Here is a 23226-nt window from a genome sequence, read left to right on the forward strand (position 1 = left end):
CAACAAGAGAGTATTATTTTTAAATGTATGAAGATAGTGTTGAAGTTGATAAATATTGACGTTGAGTTAACGTATGTAGGAATAATTCATACATAGGTAAAGTACCGTAATAATACATCCTAATCTAAGTTTAGACTAAACCTTACTGATCGACAATAGGGGAAACAAAAACAAAAATAAATTTTAATGTGGTGGTGACAGATATGATGAACAAAGAACGATAAACCCGCTGAATCCAGATTAACACACACAACTTTGTACTTAATACATGAAGAGAAGTGCCGTACTGCATAGATGGAAGATAAAAATAATTTCTTTTTTTTTATTTTTTTATTTTTTTATTTTTTTATTTTTTTTATTTTTTTTTATTTTTCTCATACAGAATTCTGGAAATGTGGGAGAAATATCGAACACATTCTTCATATTCTTTGAAGGGGATGAACAATAATAATAATATTATATCGTAACCAACCAATAATATATTCCTATCTTGTGTAAATTCTTTTAAATAATAATTTCCTTAGGAGATTACACGACTTGATAAAATTAATTGGTCTTCTTCATAATTTTTAGAAATAACTATTAACCTTTTTAAACTAAAAAACCCCCTCATTGTTTAATTAACGTCAGTATCTTTTTTTTTTTTTTTTCTCAGCTTTTATTTAAATTGACGCACATTTCCATGATAGTTTTTTTTGGTCCTTTCAAGAATTTGGATTAGGATTTACATTAACGATTAGAACTATTTGTAAGTCTGGGAGATCTTCATTTATACTTATTTTAAGATAGTCAAAGACATAAACTTTAACAACCGTATTACAACTTATCTATTCGAATAAATAAAGTAAAAAAGAATCAAAAATCAAAAATCAAAACTGATATAATAAAATGTCTTCCGTCAAAAAGAGAATTAGACTTTTACCTCCTGAAAAGAGACAAAAAGTATCCACTGCTTGTGATTCATGCAAGAAAAGAAAATATAGATGTACAGGTCAAAATCCTTGTGAAACATGTGTCAGAAGAGGTTACGAATGTAGTTACACTATTGTCGATAAGAGATCTTTAAAAGCTGAAAGAATCGCTAAATTAAAGTTACAAAAACAAGGACAACTGATTAATAATCAAGAAATCATTCATAATCAACAACAACAACAACAACAATTCCAACAGTTCCCTCATCAACCTTCAAATGAACAATTATTAATGTTTAACCAAGGTCAAAACTTGGAGAATGTCAATAAATATGACGACAATTTAAGTCCAAATACTATAATCAATCAACATCAACAACATCATCATATGTTATCTCCTGATGATGCCCCATCTTCAACATCTTCTATATCATCAGCTTCAACTATTTCTCCTACTAATAATATCGATTCCCCTTCAAATACATATATTCCAAAATCTTTACAACCTTTATTATCTTTCCCATTAAATCATGCTGAAGGTGGCGAAGACAGTGAAAATAGTAATCGTGGTTCAACTTCATCTGCATCTTCAACTCCTTCATCTTCATCAGCTTTCTCTTTGAATTCAGTCCCTTCATCTTCTTCATCTACTCAAAATAGCCCTGGTTCAGCTATTCCTTCCTACAAGATTAGTCGTCAACAATACTTGCAATTGAAACCAGAGTTAAATAATAGTAACAATATTGATATTGATATTATAGATGATGATGATTCTGCTCCAACTTCAAATGATGGTGGTGTTTCTAATCAAAATGGTAAATGTATCATTTTACTTAATGATAAATCTGGTACTTTTAGATTTATGGGAGAAACTGCTCCATTATCTTTATTATATGAATCAAGAAATGTAGTAATTCAATATATTGGAGCTGGCTCCAATTTTACTGAAAAGTTACAATGTTGTCCTGTCATCGATAGACCGGATTTACCTCCTACAAGAATGATGGGCAATCAATTACCAAAATATGAAGATGCTAGGAGTTATATTGAATATTTTAAAAGAAATATTAATGATTCATTCTTTGTGTTCAATATGGAAGATTTCAATCGTGATTATTTTCAAATGATTTATAATCACGATGAATTGATTCCTGAAGCTGAAAAGAAACAAAAATTAATCATTTTCTATCTTGTGGCAGCTATTGGATCTACTTATAGTCATTTCACTCAATATATTATTGATTCCCCTCGTTCTCAAGCTTTATTTGAATATGCTCTTTATTTATTACAAGATACCATTCAAGATTCAGAATTATGGGTGGTTATAACCAATTATTTGATTTTCCATTATTATCAAGCTGTTTTAAAGAAATCTACAGCTTGGATTCATTTGAATTTAGCTATTAAATTTGCTCAATCCATTGGTATGCATAGAACTTTTGTTAATGAACAATTCAATTATAAATCTGAAGATAGTGAATACAAGAAGAAATTATTCAGAAGTCTTTATGTGTCCGATAGAATGTCATCAATTTTTATTGGTAGACCATTAACTGTTAATGATTATGATTATGATGATCCGATTTTAACCACCAATTATAATAAATTACAATCCAATAAATTACTTGATTTTAATTCTAAATGTCAAATTGAATTAACTAGAATATGTCATTTAGTGGGTAAGATTGTGATTAATTTCTATCAAGGTCGTATTATTGATATTAATAAGACTAAGAAATTAGCTATTGAATTAAAATTATGGTCTATGAATTTAGATGATCAATTATCTATTAATAATATCTTTAAGGCTCTGGAATCAATTTCTAATAATGCAAATCATCAAAATACTCATATTCTTTTGTTAATTCATTTAATGCAATTATGGGCTACAATGTTATTAAGTAGACCATTCTTTATGTTTGAAGCTGTTGAAAAATTAAATCCTAATCGCCAAACATCCACGGTTAAGAATCGTAAGTTATCTATTCAATTTTATCAAGCTGCTGTTAAAGCCAGTATCTTGGCTATTAAGTTAGTCAATTACTATATGAATACTTCTTATAAACAAGTGGTTCGTCGTGAATGTTATGCTCTTATCACATGTTGTTTCTATGGAAGTTTAGTGTTAGGTATTGGTGTGTTACATGGTGGTTTCAAAGACGATGAACATTCCGATATTGAGATGATTGATACTTTGAAAATGGCTAGTAATATGTTACATGAATTCACTCCTACCAATAAAGGAGCTGAAAGATATGAAGATATTGTCAATGATTTGATTGAAGTCTTATTGGTTAATAAACAACGTCAAAATTCAGACATAACCATAGTTAATCAAGAAATCATTGGTAAACAAGTGGATAAAGAATTAGAAAATTTAGATTTCAGAGTCTTAAATGATTATAACTTTATTGAAGATAGTAATAACAATTTGGAATCATTGATTAAATTCCAAAAGTTCTTTGTTAGTCCTGAATTATTACCCATGGATTTAATCTCTCCATCTTCATCAGATGATTCATCTGATTTCAATTTCTTAAACAATGATGGTTCCTCTACCACTATGCCTCATGATTATGGTAATTATGAGTTGTTATATGGTGATAAATATTAGTCAGTTCTATTTATCTTTTTTGAAAACCCTTTCCTTTTTATTTCTTGGTACTTAGTTTCTTCCTCCAATCCTTTTTTATATACTTTTTTTTACTTCTTATATCCCATTCTTTCTTTCATTGTAAGGGGAAAGGTTTTAGGTTTAGTTTTAGTTGTTTATAGTGTGATACATTGTTTATACTTACTTTACTATATATACTATTTTGTTTAAATTGAAGTTAACTACTGTAAGTTGCTGTTGCCATTTTCGCGGTGAGAGGTGGTGATTTTAAAAATTTCGCTCTTCCCGATTCCGATCTAAATTATCATCAAAATATTTTGACCGTCAAAACCAATCGTGATAACATCATCGTCAACAGCCAACCAGCGTCATAGACTAATAGGATGTACCATTTCAATCGTATCAATGGGAAGTCGATATCGTTTCTTTACATCGTGATACTATCGCTGTTGTGGTTGCTTCCGTCCTTTGTTATGGGATCACCTGGGGATGATCTTTATGCAACACTGGATTGTAAATATCAATGTGAACAAATCACTTGTGAAAACAATCGATTCTATTATAGATATGATAGACAACTATATTATAATCCAGGATGGCAATTTGATCCTATGCCGTTGCCTACTTATTTGAGGTTATTACAATGGGATTGTTATTCCAATTGTGATTATCAATGTCAAAGAACCATCACCAGGGAACGGAAATTACATCAAGAAGAATTATATCAATTCCATGGTAAATGGCCATTTCTTCGATTATATGGGATTCAAGAAGTTGCATCAGTCATATTCTCCTTAGGAAATCTATATGTTCATATCATTGGATTAAAAAAGATCTTGAAAAGTTATTCCAACCCAAATAATCATCCTCGTTTAAAACAACAATATACGAATCTATTCATCCTGAATTTCTCATCCTTATCAGCTTGGATTATGTCCACCATATTTCATATTCGTGATACTGATGTAACTGAAAAATTAGATTATTATTGTGCTGGATTATACGTTATGGTTGGATTTTATACTTTAGGTTCAAGATATGGTGAAGCTTATCTTGATCGTAATAAGAAATATCGTTATGTATTTCAATTCATTTGTATTATATGTTACGTTGGCCATATTGCCAGATTAGTTATTGATTGGTCTTATACTTATAATATGAGAGCTAATATCTTAATTGGAGTTTTACAAAATTTATGTTTGATAGGGACTTGTTATTACATTTATTCAAAATATTATTATATTGAACAAGATCATCAAAAGAATGAAAAAATCCCTTATATTCAAAATCATTTACCTTATATAAATTTCAAAGCTATCATACTACCTAGTTTCTTTTCATCATCACCAAAATTATATTCTCTTTATCCATTAATCTTAGGATTTATAGTGGTCTTAGGAATGTCATTTGAAATCCTTGATTTCCCTCCCATTTTCTTTGATTTAATTGATGCTCATTCCATTTGGCATTTGATTACTATCTTCCCTGCTTATTTCGGATGGTATGATTGGATGTTATGGGATATCAATGAAAATGTATGGGACCATATTCAACAAGTTGAATTACAAAAGAAGCAATGATTCTTCTCTTTAATCTTCTCTTAATTAATTAATTAATATATATTATTATATCTATACTACATGGGGTTCTTTTTCTATTTAATCATCAAGTTCTTCAACTGGAGGAACATATGGTGGAGGCTTAAAGAATTCTTGATCTTGTTCAACCATAAGTTTGAAGTTTTGTTTGTTTTCAACAAATTGATAAAGATATTCTAATTCTAAATCATGAACTTGTCTACCTAACATAACCAAAGTATGTAAAGGTTCACCACTATCATAATCAACTAATTCCTTTAAGGTACCTGCTTTAAAAGTTTGAGTTGGAGAACCTAATCTTGATACAGCCACTACAGGAGTATTTTCAGTATATGCTTGTTCTTGTCTTGATTCTTCAATTTCAATTAATTGAGAACAAGCAGTAGAGATATCCATATATCTTGGAGGTTCATAAATTAATCTCCCTCTTGCCATATTTTCAATGCTCTGTTCTTTAACTTTAATATCTAATAAGATTAAAGTATGTAACCCAATTTTTCTATTTTCCATAATTTTATTATAAAACGAATCAGGTTTCCAACTATCAGTGAAAAATACCAAAGAAATAGTTTGACCAAATTGATATAATTGTAATCCACATGCACCAACAGCATTCATAACACTAGCATTATGAATAGTTTCAACTTTAATCCCTAATTCTCGAGCTCTAATAACTAAATCAGTATGAGTAGTAGCTCCAAATGGATCACCAACCACTAAAAATGCCACATCATTTTCACCTTCATTATCGATTTCAGCTCCAGCTAAGATTTCATCACTTCCCCCTTCAACTAATTCACGATCAGCTAATATAACTTCTCTACCATAAAATTTCTCTAATGACAGTTGATCAGCAGTCATTAATATAGAAGTATAGGCTTCTAAATAGACACGTTTACATCTTTTGACGACTTCAAGACCACGAACAGTGATATCTGATTCATGAGATAACCCCAATCCAATTAAGTACAACATGATCTATCCTGTAATTGAATCTTTTCCTAATACCTTCTGGGATTTTAATAACTAACCGGTTAAGTTTAATATAAATATCTCATCGATGAAAAAAAATTATGAGTGCATCTCATCACGTGAAAATATTGAAATTTTTCATTTTAACATTCTTCTTCTTCTTCTTGTTGTTATGGTATTATAATGACAAAGACAACGGGGAAAGGAAGTAGGAGTATCAAGAGGAAGGCGAAGAATGATACTCTTGACCAAGATATTAAATTGTATCGTGAATTAATGAGAAGGTCTGAAGAATTGGAATCAGATATCCCACCTCGAAAGTCAAAACTTCAAACCTCATCATCAAATTCGAATTCGAACCATGATTGGAATCAGGTACAACCTGTGGTGAAGCATGAAGTGGATGAAGAAGATGAAAGCTTATCAACAAGAAGATATTCTAGACGTAGCACTAGATCCATGACAAGACTGCTTGAGAAAGAGAATAATGAGAAAATTGAAGATCCAATTAAAATCAAAAAACCAAGATCAACTAAAGTTAATATTCCTAAACGACCTCAATTCTATAGCATGAATAAAGTCATACCCATGGAAAAGAAACAATCTACGAATTTACGAAACAAAATTAAACCAAATACAATAAATAACATTAAAATAAATAATCCTAATCATAAACATGAACAAAACATTCAATTAGATCATACATATCTGACATTAATAAGTATGATTAAATCAAACATTTCTCAAGATAATATTGATATACCATTAATAAATAATTTGATTCCCAAGAATTTAAACTATGAACATGAAAGATTCCAAATTAAAAACAACCATGATAATGAAAGTCAATTTTTACGAGCCACAAATCAATTAACACATAAAGGTTTCAATAGTTATGATATTGATTCATTTTTTGATTTCTTAAATGGAATTGAAAGTAGTAATCCTGATAAATTAAAACATGACATTCCATTCGTATAGATTAAATAGCACATAATCCATCAATAATTTGGAATAATAACGATGATGATAATGACGATGATACATCCACCAGTTCTGAGATTAATTGTTTAACTTTAACTTCATAGATCTTGATCAAATTCCTAGTATATTCTAATGATTTTGATTCAAGTTGCATATATTGAATACAATCATTAATTTCTTCAACTTTTAATTTCCGTTCTTCAGCTGAATTTGTAGTTGTTAATAATTTTTGAACAGGTGAATTTTTATTATTAATTAAACAATGCAAGATTGGTAAAGATAATTTTCCTTCGATTAAATCTTCACCTGATAATCCTTTCATATGACTATATTTTGGATCAGTTAAATTAAGATAATCATCTCTAATTTGATAAATGATACCTAAAAGATTAGCAATCGGAATAAGATCAGCTTTAATAGATGAAGGAGAAAACAATTTTAATAATCGAATTGATAATCGGAAAATCCCACCAGTTTTATCTTTAATCATTTGTAAATAATCTTCAATACTCGGTAATTGATTTAAATTATCGATTAATTTAAAATTATCTCTCCAATAAATATCTAAACCTTGACCATGATGTAAATTTAACATTTCATCAATTAAAACTAGCAGAGTTTCAAATTTCAATTTATCCATATTAATATTGGAAGTTGTGACTGATTGGAAAAGCTTTGGTAAATCGATTTGAGCTTTTTGAAGGGCAATAAAATACATTAAATTCCCACAGTTGATAGTTAATGGTATACCATATTTAGTATGAGCAGCAGGTAAACCACGTCTATAAAGAGATGAATCTTCGATATCATCGATTAATAATGACAGATTATGGAATATGGAGATGATTTCTCCTATGAGATCCAATAACCTTTCTTGTTCAATATGATAATAAAGACTATTAAATGCTACTAAGAATCGATTTCGAACATTTTGATTATTAGAAGGAATTGATGATAAATAGTCATAGGGTTGAACTATAGGATCAGACGTGTCTCTATTGTATCCGTCAGTATGTTGAATGATATTGTCTATATCTATCTCCACCACCATATTGTTTCTATTGTCGTGTTTAGTTAGGTATACCTCCCTCTCTCCACAAACCCTTCTGACTGATTAGAGATCATAAAATTTTTTTGGCGGCAAATTTCTGATCACACTTTATAAATTATATACAGGACGAGATATTTGTTATTAAAAGACCACCGCATAGCATAAAAGGAAGAATTAGTTATGATGATATATTTCAAATCAATGAACTCAGATATCATATCAGAGCCAATTCAATTAAGACACTGAAGACAGAAGAAGTAGCAGTAGCAGTAGAAGAAGATACACAATGGAACGAGTAGGGGCTTGGATAGCGAGTATACCTCCTGTAACTCGATACTGGTCACTACTAATCGTGGGATTAAGTATCTATTCAAGTTTTGTACCTGATAAAAAGATGTTATTAGTATTTTTACCAGAGAAAGCATTTGGTACTCAACCATGGAGATTATTAACTGGGTTTTGTTACTTTGGAGATTTTTCAATTCAATTGGTTATAAATATGTTTTTATCATTACGATCGATTCGATATGTTGAACAATCATATAATTCAGATTCATCATTATTTCCTCCATTTATGATGAATGGGTTAAGTCCTAATCAAAGATCGAAAATCATATTATTAAAGGAAATGTATCAAACTCTTGATTTTCTTTATTTTATGGTTCAAATAAGTTTTACAATCTTGGCTATTGTAACCTATGGATTTTATAAATTTAATTTAAAAATCATTTATCCTGGAATGATATTAGATGATTCAATATTATATATTTGGAGTCGAACCGATCCAAATATGGTTGTTAATCTTTTTGGATTTTTAAATTTAAGAATTGCTTATTTACCTTTTATTTATGTGCTATTAAGATCAGTATTAGAAAAGAGATTTTTACAAGATTTAGAGAAATTACTCCGATTTGATATGACAGTATTTCAATCCATGTTTGCTTGGAAACATTTAATTGCTTATGGAGTAGGACATTTATGGTGGTTTATGAGATATTTCTTATTACCTAAACTTTATGCAAATCTGAATAAATTGAAATCTGATGAAAGAGTTAAGACTTTAAATCAATATAGAATTAATATTAATAAGTATAAAATTATGCCTGATATATTAAGATTAATATTATTACCCCCATGGTATTGGATTATAATGATTGATATGAAATATAATCGTCGTTATTTATAAGATAGTATAACATAGTATAGTATAGTAAAGTAATGTATAATAGTTTAAATGTAAATAAGAATTACTTTTGCAGTAACATTGTAAAATGGTGTAAGTGGTTATGATTATTCGGAATCGGCATTATCAATGACATATAGGAACAGTTATTTATCCAGTTTCGCATATGTCACGTCAAATCATAAATTGTGTATAAGCGCATTTGTTACCACACTAAATATAATAACTCCTATAATTACACGGAATTTTGAAAGTAATAATATGAAAGTGAAACTTTAAATGGTTAACAAAATGGTTACAATGAATGATACCCAAAAGGTTATACCTCTCCGCTTTTTCCATACCTTTTAAACAACACCTGTTCCCTAAAAATAAATTCCCGATAATTATACCTCCAAGATCCACCGTTAAATGACATTCAAGTAATAATTTAAAGTTAACACATACTAAGTTAACCAACAAGGAAGGTGGTTTATGGCCTTGGGTTGAGTTTCCCCTTCTTTTCTTGTCTGATCTTGGTCGTGGTGGTATATTATTTATTAGAAATCAAAATTTTGAAGTTTGGGGGTGAATTAAAGGAACATGTTCCTAATTGGGAAATAGTCCCTCCGTCGAACCAGAAAAAAATTGGTGGGGTAAGAAAACTAAAATATTTCAATTATAAACTATAAATACCCTTTCAACATCTCCATCTTCATCCTTTGGATTGCTCTGTATAGATTTTGTTCTTCTGAATTACAACTTCTACATTCAATTGATTCAAAAACAATTAAAAAACAAAATCTCACACAATGACTGCTGATTTCGATGTTGAATATGTGTTATCTCAATTAACCGTTGATGAAAAAATCGGTTTATTAGCTGGTATTGATTTCTGGCATACTTTCCCTGTTAAAAGATTGGGGGTTCCAAGTCTTAGATTCAGTGATGGTCCTAATGGTATTAGAGGTACTAAATTCTTTAATAGTGTTCCATCTGGTTGTTTCCCTTGTGGTACTGGTTTAGCTGCTACTTTTGATAAAGAATTATTACGTAAAGCTGGTAGATTAATGGGTGAAGAAGCTAAACACAAGGGAGCTCATGTTATCTTAGGTCCAACCATTAATATTCAAAGAGGTCCTTTAGGTGGTAGAGGTTTCGAATCCTTTAGTGAAGATCCTTATCTTACTGGGTTAGCTGCTACTGCTATTATTAAAGGTATTCAAGATGAAGGAATTGCTGCTACTATCAAACATTTTGTTTGTAATGATTTAGAAGATGATAGAAATTCTTCTAATTCGGTCTTATCAGAAAGAGCTTTAAGAGAAATCTATTTAGAACCTTTTAGATTAGCTTTGAAAGATTCAAATCCAAAAGCTCTTATGACTTCTTATAATAAAGTTAATGGTGAACATGCATCTCAATCAAAAAGATTATTACAAACCATTTTAAGAGATGAATGGGAATGGGATGGTACTATAATGTCTGACTGGTACGGAACTTATACCAACAACACTTCCATTGAAAATGGTTTAGATCTTGAAATGCCAGGTCCAACCAATTTTAGAAGAATTCAAGAATTAAAACACATGATTTCAACTAAAGAATTACACATTAAAGATGTTGACGCTAGAGTTAAAAGTGTTTTAAATTTAGTTAAATACGCTTTGAAATCAGGAGTTCCAGAAAATGGAGCTGAAGATACTACTAATAATACTCCAGAAACAAGTGCTCTTTTAAGAAAATTAGCTCAAGATTCAATTGTTTTACTTAAAAATGAAGATAATGTCTTACCTTTAAAGAAATCTGAAACCGTGGCTGTCATTGGTCCAAACGCTAAATACCCTGCTTATTGTGGTGGTGGTTCAGCTTCTTTAAGAGCTTATTATACTACTACTCCTTTTGATTCAATTACTGAAAAATTAGATGGTAAAAAACCACCATATTCAGTGGGGGCCAATGGTCATAGATTATTACCTGGTTTAGCTAGTAATTTAATCAATCCAGTAACCGGAAAAGCTGGTTATAATTTGAAATTTTATAAAGAACCAAGTGATAAAGCTAAGAGAACTTTATTTGATGAATATAATTTAGATATTTCAACTGTCTTCCTTATTGATTATTATAATGATGAAGTTAAAGATGATTTATATTATATTGATTTTGAAGGTGATTTCACTCCAGAAGAATCAGGTGAATATGAATTCAGTGCTTCAGTAATTGGTACTGCTCAAGTTTTTGTTGAAGAAAAATTAGTGGTTGACAATAAAACTGTTCAAAGAAGAGGTAATTCCTTCTTTAATTCTGGTTCTGATGAAGTTAAAGGTAAGATCGATCTTGTAGAAGGTAAAACTTATAAGATCAAAATTGAATTTGGTTCTCGTCCAACTTTTACGATTGCTCAAGGTGAAGCAAGTGTTATCACTGGTGGTGGTGGTGTTAACTTAGGTTTACAAAAAGTGATTGCTCCAGAAGAAGAAATTAAAAATGCTGTAGCCATTGCTAAATCAGTTGATAAAGTCGTGTTGAACATTGGTTTAAATCAAGAATGGGAATCAGAAGGTTTTGATAGAACTCATATGGATTTAGTCGGTGTTCAAAATGAATTAATCGAAGCTGTTTTAGAAGCCAATCCAAACACTGTTATTGTCAATCAATCTGGTACTCCAGTTGCATTCCCATGGTTATCCAAAGCCAAAGCTTTAGTCCATGCTTGGTATGGTGGTAATGAAGGTGGTAATGCCATTGCTGATATCTTATACGGTGATGCTAATCCAAGTGGTAAATTATCCTTAACTTTCCCATATTTAAACATTGATAATCCAGCTTATTTACATTTCAAGACTGAAAGAGGTAGAGTTTGGTATACTGAAGATATCTTTGTTGGTTACAGATTCTACGAAAAATTAGATAGAAAAGTTGCTTTCCCATTCGGATTTGGTCTTTCATATTCTGAATTTGAAATTTCTAACTTAAATATTAAAGTTGATGAAGTCAAAGATAAATTAGAAGTCAATGTCCAAGTCAAAAACATTGGTAAATTAGCTGGTTCAGAAGTTGTTCAAATCTATATTGGTAAGAAGGATTCTGATGTCATTAGACCTGTTAAAGTATTGAAAGGTTTTGAAAAAGTATTGCTTAAGGCAGGTGCTAAAGAAACTGTTACTTCAAGTTTAAGTTTGAAAGAATCTGTTTCATTCTTCGATGAATATCAAGAAGAATGGTCAGTTCAATCTGGTGAATACCAAGTTTACGTTGGTAATAGTAGTGATAACGCTACTACTGTCGGAACCTTCTCTGTTGAAAAGGCTTTCTTCTGGCTCGGTAATTAAAGGGGATAATAAAATATAAAAAAGATCTTGTTTGATTATAGTTTTAGTTTAGTTTAGATATGAAAATGTAAATGTAAATGTAAACAATTATTTTATTTTAATCGTTGTGTGTATGAATTCTACAAGTAAGTGACTTTAAATTGTTAAATAAAAAAAAGTTGTATATGAATTTCTTTGCAATAAATAATAAGAGAAATAAACAATAATATATATATATAACCAAATAGAAGAGAACTGAAATCAAATACATGTTTTTGTAAGTTTTTAATCTTTTTTCATGTTTTTTGGAGTTGTAATTAATATATCTTTTAAGTAAGTTTTATAAAATTCCGATGATATATAAACCTATTTTGTATTTTAAATATTTTTTCATACCTATTTCAGGATACCGATATCTTTAATCTTTTCAATTTCTTGAGTTAAAACCACTGGAACTTCAATTGATTCATGTTCAATGTTCACTGGTTTCTTAACCTTTACTGGTTCATCTCTCTTACTATCAGATGGAGTCATCACTAAATCAGCAAAGTTAATCTTATGACTAAGATTACTTGAAGAATCATTGGCTGAATCATTACCTGCGGTTTCATTCCATTCTAATAATTCTTTTTGATGTTCTCTTTCAATGGCATAATTGACAGCATCTAAAACATTTTCACAAAGATGTTTTGGAGTATATTTTGGAACAGTACCATCTTTATAAACCCCAGTCTTTACTAAAATTGAATGCCATGATGCATCATGAGAATTGGCAAATCTAATATCTGACTCAGGAGTATCACCCACAAAATAAACGGTAGAAGCTGGAGGTAATTCTAAAGTAATCTTTTCTGACTTCTTTACAAGAGCCAATGGTTCCTTAATTTCACCATCAGATGAATCATTTTCATCATCATAAGTCTCCAATCTATTTTGATTAATGATTTCTTCACCATGTTCATTTATAAGAATATCAGCATCAGTTAAAGCATTTGGATCATCAATGGATAATTTCTTTAAATGTTCATCTAAAACACCTTGTCTCCAATGAGTTAAAACTTTATTTGCAAATTTAAAAGTACCTTTTTGAGGTTTACCAAATCTATTAACTTTTAATTCATGACCAGTATGTTCACGATATAAAGCAGCAATAGAAACTTGTAAAGCACCCATACCATATCTTGATAATTTATAATTTGTAGCCCAAATAAAATCAGAATGAGCAAAATAAATTTGAGGACCTTCATCATAAGTTTTTGATTCTGTACCCATTACTCCATGTTTACTTAATAATAATTCCAAGATAATTTGTTGATCAGCGGCCCAATTTCTTGAATCAGCAAATACTAAAATTGCATCAATTGAAACTTTTGAAAAATCAACTTCTTTGGCAGCTTTTTTATCTTCTTCACTTAAATCATGATATGGAGATACAGCAGGATTCCATTTTAAAACATCAATAGGAGTATAAACATGTTTAAAACCATAAGATTCAGCTACATTACGACAAACATTACCTATACCACCAACCACTAAAACATTTTGATAAACACCAACTAAATCTTTCATAGGAGTATGACCTTGAATGATTTGAGCTGGAGTGATAGTACATTGTAACCTTTGACTTAAATCAGTAGCTCTGGCAGATTCTGGTTTACCACCACCATTGGTAACAAATATAGAAGGAACTTTAATATTATATTTATTTTCACCATTTAATAATTTCATAGCTTCCACAGCTTCGGGTATAGTGTTTGGACCTCTTAATATAACCCCATCAATATCGAAACAGAAAGCATAAGAGGCTACTCTTACATGGTCAATCACGGTTTTCTTCTTTCTTCTTATTATAGATGAGTTTCTAGATAATTTAGCTAATGAATCAACTTTTTTTAAATCAGATGATGAATTTTTCGATAATGAAGTTGAAGAAGTTAATTTGGTTAAACCATTTTGCCATTGATTCAAATCAGACAAGGATAATGAAGAAACACGATGTTTTCTTGTGGTAGGTTGTAAATCATCAATACCATCATTATTAAGATATGATTGAAATTGAGGAGAAGCAGCAATAGCAGAAGATTCTTGAGCAGTATCTTCAAAAGTCATAATGAACGTGTATAAGTTATTAAATTAGTTAGTTTAAGTATCAATTATGGAAATGATATCTTGATTGAAGTAATATTGAAATTGAAAATTAAAAAGTTATCGTGGTTGTTGATTGGAAGAAAGCAATTATCATCCTATTTATACTCTATACGTATCGGACTGTATATAAACACTTCCTAATTGGGCTGAGCTGAGTTTTGTGCAGTTTTACTTTTAAGTATGAGATGACATCATTTTACAGGTTAGTTACTATGCAGGTTTCATTCCATTCTATATAGAACACGGTTAAATTGCTAAATTCTTTGTTCATACCCTGCCACGAAACTCTCCTCTTGGTATTGTTAAATTGATCTTTATTTCTTTTTCACATATACCAATTTAATAGTCAGAATAAAGGATAAAGGTAAATGATCGTAAGATTTTAACCAACAACCAATAGTTTAAGTGAGGTGGACGTGTTATCATTTTAAACATGTAAAAAAGTTTAAAGCTTTCGTCAAAGATTAAGAGCACTGAGATCACAGATCAGTAACCTGTAAAAAATGAAACTTAAAGACATAAGAAAACTGTAAAAAATAATATGCATTCACGTGATCTCATCGTAATTAATTAATTAATTAAAACTTGCTATTTGGGTACGTATCACAAAGGGTTAAGATGATCCCATTAACTAACCCAACGGGACTAACGTTTTATGACGTTGGTCTTACATATGATCGGATACGATAAGTAAGTTTAATGATCATGTCACTTTTGAATGTTGTAATAGGTTGCATTAATCCTATTATTAGAAACACAAAAAGAAATGAACAACCAAGCCAAATGTAAAAAGATAAGAAAATAAATTCAGGGCAAAACGTCATTTAACGACTCTTAGCATAGGTTCACTTGGGTAGCTAACTTGGCTACTTAAAAGCGTTTAATGAAACATTAATGATACTTCATGTTGCTAATAATAAATTGTAAGTAGATCAAAACCATAAAGAGAATCTTACATTGGAAAAAGCGCAATCATATTTATGCCTAATTCGTAAATTAAGTATATATACTAACTCAAATGATGTAAAAAGCAATCAAGAATGATTAATAGTTCTATTCAATAGGGATAGATAGCAACGAAGGAATAGAAAATTCTTTTCATTTGAATGACTTGTTTAATTATAAAATAATTGCTTTCAAGGGGTTGATTAACGTAGGGGGGACCACAGGAAAATTACGCAGAAATCTGAATGCGCCTTTTCATTTCTTTTCGTTCGTAGTTTGTCGTAACATACAGTAATTATTTTACTTTATCTAGTCATACTAAAATGATACGTGTTACCCATTTACGATTATAATATAACTCAGTAGTAAAAATAATAATAATTAGAAGTGAAAAAGAAATTATCATCCTTTATAAAATAAATTTGCGCTTAGAATTGTCTAAAACAGAGCTTTGACCACATTGGAGTTAAAAGGATTAAACCTCATATGATTAAAACTGTTAATATAATTGATTGATCCTTAAAGACAAGGAAATTTCAATTATATAATTGACATTAATGATAGCTAGTCACTGCCTACTTATTATTTTAAATTTTTAGTCCACCTTGCATAATTAGTATCGTTAGATTTAGATTGACCTATTTTCAAACTAACCGATATTGAATTGAATACTGGAAGTAAAGACAGAAACAAGTCAATTATCGGCTCGTAATACATCTTATCAGTTATTTGCACCCTACCACTCCGTTATAAATTAAGATAATGTGTCAACATTAACCCCCCACGATAAATTCAAATCACAAATGGTCTGTGGATCGGGTAGTTTGTCAAATAGAAGAGGATTCTATTCTACTATTCCTATCCGTAACAAACTGTGCGTGCTTATTGTTACTTTATGTTGTTGTTAACAAGCGTTTGGCGGCTTTGCCTCTAATTCACAGGCTAATTTTAATAGAGACCCACCACTAAATTGCGGGACTGCGCCCTATATAAAAAAAACATTTACCCCACCAAAACTTTTCACAATGAAGCTAAGCTTAATAACGGCTAAGATTTGAAATTATCACAGGAACTGCCACTAAATTTAATATACAAAAATGGAAATAAACATTGATTTATACACAATATATATATATAGAGTTAAGACAGGTACGTTCAGAGAAATAATGAAATGGGTTCATTTTATAATACCATATCGCTATTATTTTTAGCTAGTGTAATAGTTATCATGAGTGTTCTTACCCTTACTGGGCTCTATGTCATTTTATCAATTCCAGTTAAGTTATTACTCCTTTTACTTAGTTATCCATTTGTAGGAGGATTTGGAAGAAAGTATAAACACCATTTAGGTCATTCCCTTCGTTTATTATTATGCCGAACTGGTTTAATGGTTCCAGTTAGGGACTGTGCCTATATTTGTATTTATAGTAATGAAGTTTTATTAAAAACTATTATTAAAATCCTTCATAGAAATTATCTTAATAAAGAAAAATTGAATGATTATGGTAAAAGATATGATGAAAACTCATTTTGGATTGTTAAACAACCAGATATCAAAAAGAATGATCCTATTATTGTTTATTTACATGGTGGAGGTTATTATTTTGAAACCATGCCTTCTCAAATTGAATCATTATTAGCAGTTCAAAAATTATTAGATCCATCCCTTAGATCAAAAGTATCAATCTTACTTTTAGATTATAAATTAGCTTGTCGAGGTTATACTATGCCTAATCAATTAAATGAATTACATCAAACTTATAAACGTTTAGCATTTGAAGAAGGTTATACCAATATTCTGTTTATTGGTGATTCAGCAGGAGGAAATTTAGCCGTAACTTATTTACAATATTTAAAATTAGTAAATGAAAAGACTCCTATCGTTTATCCCAATAAAGTGGTTTTAATTAGTCCTTGGGTTAAAGTCGCTATTGAAGAACATCAATATGCTCCTGGTAATTCAATGTATGATAATGATCCTATTGATATGATTCAATATAGAGCTTTCCATGATGTTGACAGAGCAAAAGCTATCGTTGGACCTTCAAATGTTCATAGTTTATTAATCTCACCTGGTAATACCCCTTATAAACATGACGATTGGACTTCTATTCCAACTTTATCGTCCCCAACTTCTGATATATTGGTGTTAGTGGGTGAAGATGAAGTGTTTAGAGATGATGTTTTAACTTGGGCAAAATATGCTTTAGGTGTACCATTATATGGAAAATATAAATATGGTGATTCTGAAGGTAAAAACTTAAATAAATTAACTTATATTAGAAAAAGTGATGAAAAATCTGCTGGTATCAGATTTTATATTGAACCTTGGGGAGTTCATGATTCTACATTATTTTTTGAAAGTCATTTATTAAGAAAATTAACTAAAAATCCAAAATTAACCATTGATGCTCTTGATCAAGATGAATTTTTCGGAATTACTAGAATTGTGAAGTTTTTAAATGAAACTTTAACTTGAGAAAGTTAAATTGTTTATATATTTGTATATGTAGTAAAAGTATAAATTATTTATAATAAGACAATTAGAGAAAAGAATAATGATCACTGTAAAAAAAGACTAGCTTCTTGTTCAGTAATCAATTAGTGGTAAAAAAAAACAGAGTGTAATTGCAAATTATCATAACAAACAGTCTTAATAAAAAACCTAATCCTCTAAATTCTCATTAGCCTTTTTCATTCTAGCAATTTTAACCAATGGACTTAATGAAGATACATCATCACTTTCCAAAATGAATTTATCATGTAATAATTCATCAGCAGTAGCTCTTTTATTAAAATCAACTTGTAAACACCAGGATAAGAATTTTCTAATATCATAACTTAAAGCTTCTGGTTCCTTTAATTTTGGTGTACCATTAGTAGCAATCAAATATAATGCTCTTAATGGTGTTTCATTCAAATATGGTGGTTCACCTTCAATCATTTCAATAATCATAATACCTAACGACCAAATATCAACTTTTGGACCATATTCTTTTCTTGACACCACTTCTGGAGCCATCCAATATGGCGTACCAACCATAGTAGTTCTCTTTAAATTTAATTCATTAATTTGAGCACAGAAACCAAAATCAGTCATTTTAATATTACCATCAATATTTAATAAAATATTATCTGATTTAATATCACGATGAATAACTCCCTTAGAATGTAAAAATTTTAATCCTTTTAATGTCTCACGACATACAGCTCCAATTTGTCCTTCAGTCATAACACTATGTGTAACAATCTCAGTTAATGAACCACCTTCCATATATTCCATAATAACCCATAAATCTCCCTTTAATAAATAAGAATCAATAAAATTAACAATATTAGGATGTTTACTACCTTTCATAACTAAAATCTCATTGATAATTAATTCTTTCTTAGGTTGTTGTTCTAAATTCATTTGTTTGATTGCAACAGTATTAGCTCTATTTTGTAATTCATGAGCAATATAAACCCCACCACTGGCACCTTGACCAATTTTAGTTAAATCAGTATAAAGATTATTTGGATCACCTTCACTGCAAATCGATTGTAATTTGGAAATAATTTGTTGATTCTTACGTTTCTTCTCTTCACGTTTCTTTTGAGCTAAAATAGCAGCTTGCTTGGCATCTCTAACTGGTTGTTGATTTGATTTCTTTCTTTGAATCTCGGGTCCTGGACCTAATTGTTGAGATAAAGATGATGAAGATTGTTGTTGTTGTTGTTGTGATATTTTTTGTTTTTCAAGTTGTCTTTCTTCATACTTTTCACGAGAAACAGGAGCAGTAATGTCAGCTAAAGCTTGCTGAGGACTAGTAAGTCCACCACTTGCTGAAGATGGACCAGCTGATTGCGAAGGTGGAGGTGGTGGAGGTGGAGGTCTATGAGACTTGAAATCTTCTTTACGTTGTTTTTGATATTGCAATTGTTGCTGTTGTTGTTGTTGATAGTGTTGATCTTCTCTACTGAATTGAGATGTTGGTTGAATAGGAGCGGTAGTTGGAATATTTTTAGCTTGTTGTTGTTGTTGCTGTTGTTGCTGTTGTTTAGCAGCGGTTAATGAATAACTATGAGATTTAGATTTTGGAATATTAGATCCTGAAGCAGTTGGGACTGATTGTTGAGGAACAGGTGGAGGAGGTGGAGGAGGAATGTTACTGAATTTTTCAGGATTCTTTCTGGAATTATTTCTAATGGCTTTAAGAGACTTTGAAGAAAGTGATTTCGGTATGAATGAACTACTTTTTTTACGCGGTGAAATATCATCTTGATCTTGTGACTCAGGCGAAGGAGGTATTGGTTGAGATGTAGCATATTGAGATGGTGTTGGTTGTTTCGAAGGTGGTTTTGGTGCAGGTCTTGAAGGAATAAATTGTGTTCCAAAACCACCACTAGTACCAGCACTAGAATTAGGTGTCTTTGGAGGTTGTTGTTGTTGAGATGGAGTAGAAGGTACTTGTTGAGTTGGAACCGGTGGTGCAGGGGCAGGTGGTAAAGGAGGAGGCGGAGGGTGAGTGAGTGAAGCTGCAGTTGTTGATTGTTGAAGATTCGAACCAGCACTACCACCTGGAGATTTACTATGAGGACTTTGAGAGCTTGGGAAAGAAGCACTTGGAGTAGTTGGAGTAGTACTACCATTAGGAACCACTGATGCAGCATTAGTATTACTACCATTATTATTTAAAGTCTTATAACTTGATGAACTACTATTATTACTATTATCAAATTGAAATTTCTTAAATGCATTATCATCTGGATTTTCATTTGAATCTTGATAAAATGCCACGATATCCATCACAGCTTGAGGATGTTGTTGTTGTTCCTTTTTAGAAATCCCACTGGCTGATAATAACTTTTCCCATTCAATAGGCAACCCAGTATAACTACCATTATCATCAACTCCCACATGAGCCACATGTTTGGCATTAAATGGAGTACTAATTTTCATATTTATTTCAGAATTAGAATTAGAATTGGAGTTGGAATTATATGATGAATCATTACTGGTATTTGAATTTCGATTTTTACTACTAAACATCGATGAAAATACTCCCCGTACTCTTGATTTCTTACCTGATGAAGAAGGTGTTGTAATAGTATTAGATGAAGCGGTTGTCAGATTTGATGAATTTCGAGATCCATTAATTGGTGATGGATTTATATTAGTATACGCTCCAATATTCAATGGTGAACCATTATTATTGCCTACGGTTAAACTTGAAGTAGTAGCTGATTTTGGGGTTTGAACATTAGAAAAATTCATTGGTTGTTGTAAAACAGGAGTTATAGCAGCTGTTTTATGATGAGCAACTTGAGCAGGAGGATTAGAATGTTGAATTGGTTGATATTGAGATTGAAATGGTGGTGGAGGGGGTGGAGGGGGTGGACTTCTTATAACAGTCAGTTGAGAAGTTTGTCTTCCTGATTGACCACCTATTCCTAAACCGGCTCCATTTAAAGCATCATCGATATTTTCATCATCAATAGTAGGAATTTTTTGTAATGAATCATATTTTAAATTATTTGGACTTAAATTTGATGAAGTTGTAGAAGATTTATCATCAGTTGAAATAATTTCAAATTCACTACTTTTACTAAAATTACTATCATTATTTAATAATTGTTCAATATGAGAATTTGGGATTGGAGCGGTAGTATTAGTCGAGAATGGTTTTCCAGGATCTAAAATTGATCTGAAATTAGTTAATTCAGGTGTAGTTAAGACTTTATCATTAGCCGATGCAGCAGCAGGGATAATTGGTGTATGTAATTGTTCATTATGTGATGGGGCAGTTAATGCTGATTCATTATCATTTTCATTATAATTTTCATCATGTTCATTTACATTATCAACTTGTTCTAAAGTACTATTGTTGGTAATATCCTTTAATGATAATGTCTTTTTAGAATCTTTATGAGATAATTGAGCATTATCAATACTTGAATTAGGTAAAATATCATCATTACTAGTTTCTGGAGTTTCATGATTCAGATGGAATTTTGGTGAATTGGTGACTAAAGGAGAGTGTATAGGATCGGTAGGAGTAATATCAGTTAAGTTATCATTACTAGCAGATGCTGATTCTGATTCTAAATCTTTTTCAATAGTTAAAGATGGTGGATCATTTAAAGTTTGTTTTAATTCGTTATATTGATCTTTAACTTCTTCATCATTACTTTGTAATCCAGTAACATTGAAAGAACCTGGCATTCGAGGTAAAGATGGTTGAGAAATTGGTTCTTCTTCTTCTTCTTCTTGTTGTTGTTGTGGTTCTACTGGTTCAATTGACTTTGATGGTGGGGCAACTTGTTGATGAATAACATTTTCAAGGTTGGAAGGTATTATTGAATGACTAGCATGTTCTAGTGGTTCATCAACTAAAGGAGTTTCTAGATTTTCTTTAGCTTGTTGAAAATGATCTTCATCTTCTTCAATATTTTTATCATTGTCTATATCTTGAATTTCATCATTTTGAATTATATTTGAAGAATGTTGATCAGGAAATTTTGCCATTAAATTATGAATGGGAGAACCCAAAGTTAAAGTATCTTCATCTAAGATATTATTATAACTTTTAATACTACTATTACCCTTAGGAGTCTTTAAATCGTCTATGGAATGGCTCTTATTAAGGTGGGTATCTTGTGAACTCATTATATATATATAATACGTGTATGTGGTGGGTGAAATCAGGGGAAATTAACTTGTCATATATGGTTTGTGACAATACAAGTTTGATTTATGGAGAATCTTTAGATTGATTGATTAAGTAAAGGGATTGTAAACAAATGAAATGATGGTGCTGTAAATCAACGTGATGTGCTTTTTCTTTTATGAACTGACACTGATTAGATTTGATCTGAGGTACTGGGAATTAAAGGAATGAATGAATGACTGATTATCTCTGATTTATCTACTTGAAGCTAGAGTTCAAGGAGCAGCAACAATGGCTAGGGGGGGATGATGATTGATGATTGATGATGGTTGATGGTGATGGTTACAATTGTAGATACCAATATGATGTTTATGTTTAAAAATATATTTTATAATTGAATTGATTGATTGTTATGACAATTCTTTTTTTGTCTTTTTTGTTCAAAATTCCAAATTAAAAAAAAAAAAAAAATTATTTATTTAAAAGGGAAAAAAAGGACAAAAAGGACAAAAAGGACAAAAACCACACACACTAAATAAAGTGTAGACAAACAGACAGACAAAAAAAAAGAACAGGTACTAACTACAGTACCACTAAAAATTTGTCTGTGGTGTGTACACCCTTATTACTTAATTAGGGGATTTTTCATTATTGTCGGTTCTACTTAACCCTTTTAGATTTTTTTGTCTGTCTGATATATTTAGAGTAGGGTAATTTACATTAACTAACTATGTTAGGTCTATGTATATATATATTAGCTTTGTTCATCCTCATACTCTGAGTAACTGTTTTAATTGGTTACTGCAGGAGCTAATTAACACACAGTGGACTTACAATTAAGCGGTCGCTACAAAAGTTTACAAAAAGTATAAACGAGGGA

The 23226-nt window shown here is 30.5% G+C and overlaps 10 protein-coding genes across 10 annotated transcripts; 6 read left to right on the plus strand and 4 right to left on the minus strand. All coding sequences in view use genetic code 12, as the record gives it.

Annotated features, from left to right (window-relative positions):
* Positions 1-888: 888 nt before the first annotated feature.
* On the plus strand, positions 889-3525 carry FGR27 (Fgr27p; the record flags this gene model as incomplete). The annotated part of the gene is made up of 2 exons (XM_064905339.1): positions 889-1450; positions 1673-3525. The coding sequence occupies 2 exons, from the start codon at positions 889-891 to the stop codon at positions 3523-3525; spliced, it is 2415 nt and encodes an 804-aa protein (XP_064759572.1).
* A 473-nt stretch (positions 3526-3998) lies between these two features.
* On the plus strand, positions 3999-5105 carry DFJ63DRAFT_337572 (uncharacterized protein; the record flags this gene model as incomplete). Its single annotated transcript, XM_064908573.1, has 1 exon — positions 3999-5105. The coding sequence occupies one exon, from the start codon at positions 3999-4001 to the stop codon at positions 5103-5105; it is 1107 nt and encodes a 368-aa protein (XP_064759573.1).
* A 39-nt stretch (positions 5106-5144) lies between these two features.
* On the minus strand, positions 5145-6588 carry DFJ63DRAFT_242175 (uncharacterized protein). Its single transcript, XM_064904342.1, has one exon. It carries the CDS (start codon positions 6096-6098, stop codon positions 5184-5186), a length of 915 nt encoding a protein of 304 aa, XP_064759574.1. The 5' UTR covers positions 6099-6588; the 3' UTR covers positions 5145-5183.
* On the plus strand, positions 6279-7053 carry DFJ63DRAFT_337574 (uncharacterized protein; the record flags this gene model as incomplete). The annotated part of the gene is made up of 2 exons (XM_064908574.1): positions 6279-6987; positions 7037-7053. 2 exons carry the CDS (start codon positions 6279-6281, stop codon positions 7051-7053), a joined length of 726 nt encoding a protein of 241 aa, XP_064759575.1.
* A 24-nt stretch (positions 7054-7077) lies between these two features.
* BTS1 (farnesyltranstransferase) lies at positions 7078-8130 on the minus strand (the record flags this gene model as incomplete). Its single annotated transcript, XM_064906555.1, has 1 exon — positions 7078-8130. One exon carries the CDS (start codon positions 8128-8130, stop codon positions 7078-7080), a length of 1053 nt encoding a protein of 350 aa, XP_064759576.1.
* A 286-nt stretch (positions 8131-8416) lies between these two features.
* On the plus strand, positions 8417-9316 carry DFJ63DRAFT_337576 (uncharacterized protein; the record flags this gene model as incomplete). The annotated part of the gene is made up of 1 exon (XM_064908575.1): positions 8417-9316. One exon carries the CDS (start codon positions 8417-8419, stop codon positions 9314-9316), a length of 900 nt encoding a protein of 299 aa, XP_064759577.1.
* Positions 9317-9710: 394 nt separating this feature from the next.
* On the plus strand, positions 9711-12760 carry DFJ63DRAFT_242155 (uncharacterized protein). Its single transcript, XM_064904339.1, has one exon. The coding sequence runs from the start codon at positions 10105-10107 to the stop codon at positions 12622-12624; it is 2520 nt and encodes an 839-aa protein (XP_064759578.1). The 5' UTR covers positions 9711-10104; the 3' UTR covers positions 12625-12760.
* Positions 12761-12999: 239 nt separating this feature from the next.
* On the minus strand, positions 13000-14712 carry DFJ63DRAFT_290716 (uncharacterized protein; the record flags this gene model as incomplete). Its single annotated transcript, XM_064905334.1, has 1 exon — positions 13000-14712. One exon carries the CDS (start codon positions 14710-14712, stop codon positions 13000-13002), a length of 1713 nt encoding a protein of 570 aa, XP_064759579.1.
* A 2212-nt stretch (positions 14713-16924) lies between these two features.
* Positions 16925-18175, plus strand: DFJ63DRAFT_337579 (uncharacterized protein; the record flags this gene model as incomplete). The annotated part of the gene is made up of 1 exon (XM_064908576.1): positions 16925-18175. One exon carries the CDS (start codon positions 16925-16927, stop codon positions 18173-18175), a length of 1251 nt encoding a protein of 416 aa, XP_064759580.1.
* Positions 18176-18361: 186 nt separating this feature from the next.
* Positions 18362-22345, minus strand: CST20 (mitogen-activated protein kinase kinase kinase kinase; the record flags this gene model as incomplete). Its single annotated transcript, XM_064907545.1, has 3 exons — positions 18362-20145; positions 20302-20862; positions 20908-22345. The coding sequence occupies 3 exons, from the start codon at positions 22343-22345 to the stop codon at positions 18362-18364; spliced, it is 3783 nt and encodes a 1260-aa protein (XP_064759581.1).
* Between the last annotated feature and the right edge of the window lie 881 nt (positions 22346-23226).

This window comes from Scheffersomyces coipomensis (assembly GCF_036884675.1).
Source record: "Scheffersomyces coipomensis strain NRRL Y-17651 chromosome Unknown DFJ63scaffold_8, whole genome shotgun sequence".
NCBI classification, from domain to species: domain Eukaryota; kingdom Fungi; phylum Ascomycota; class Pichiomycetes; order Serinales; family Debaryomycetaceae; genus Scheffersomyces; species Scheffersomyces coipomensis.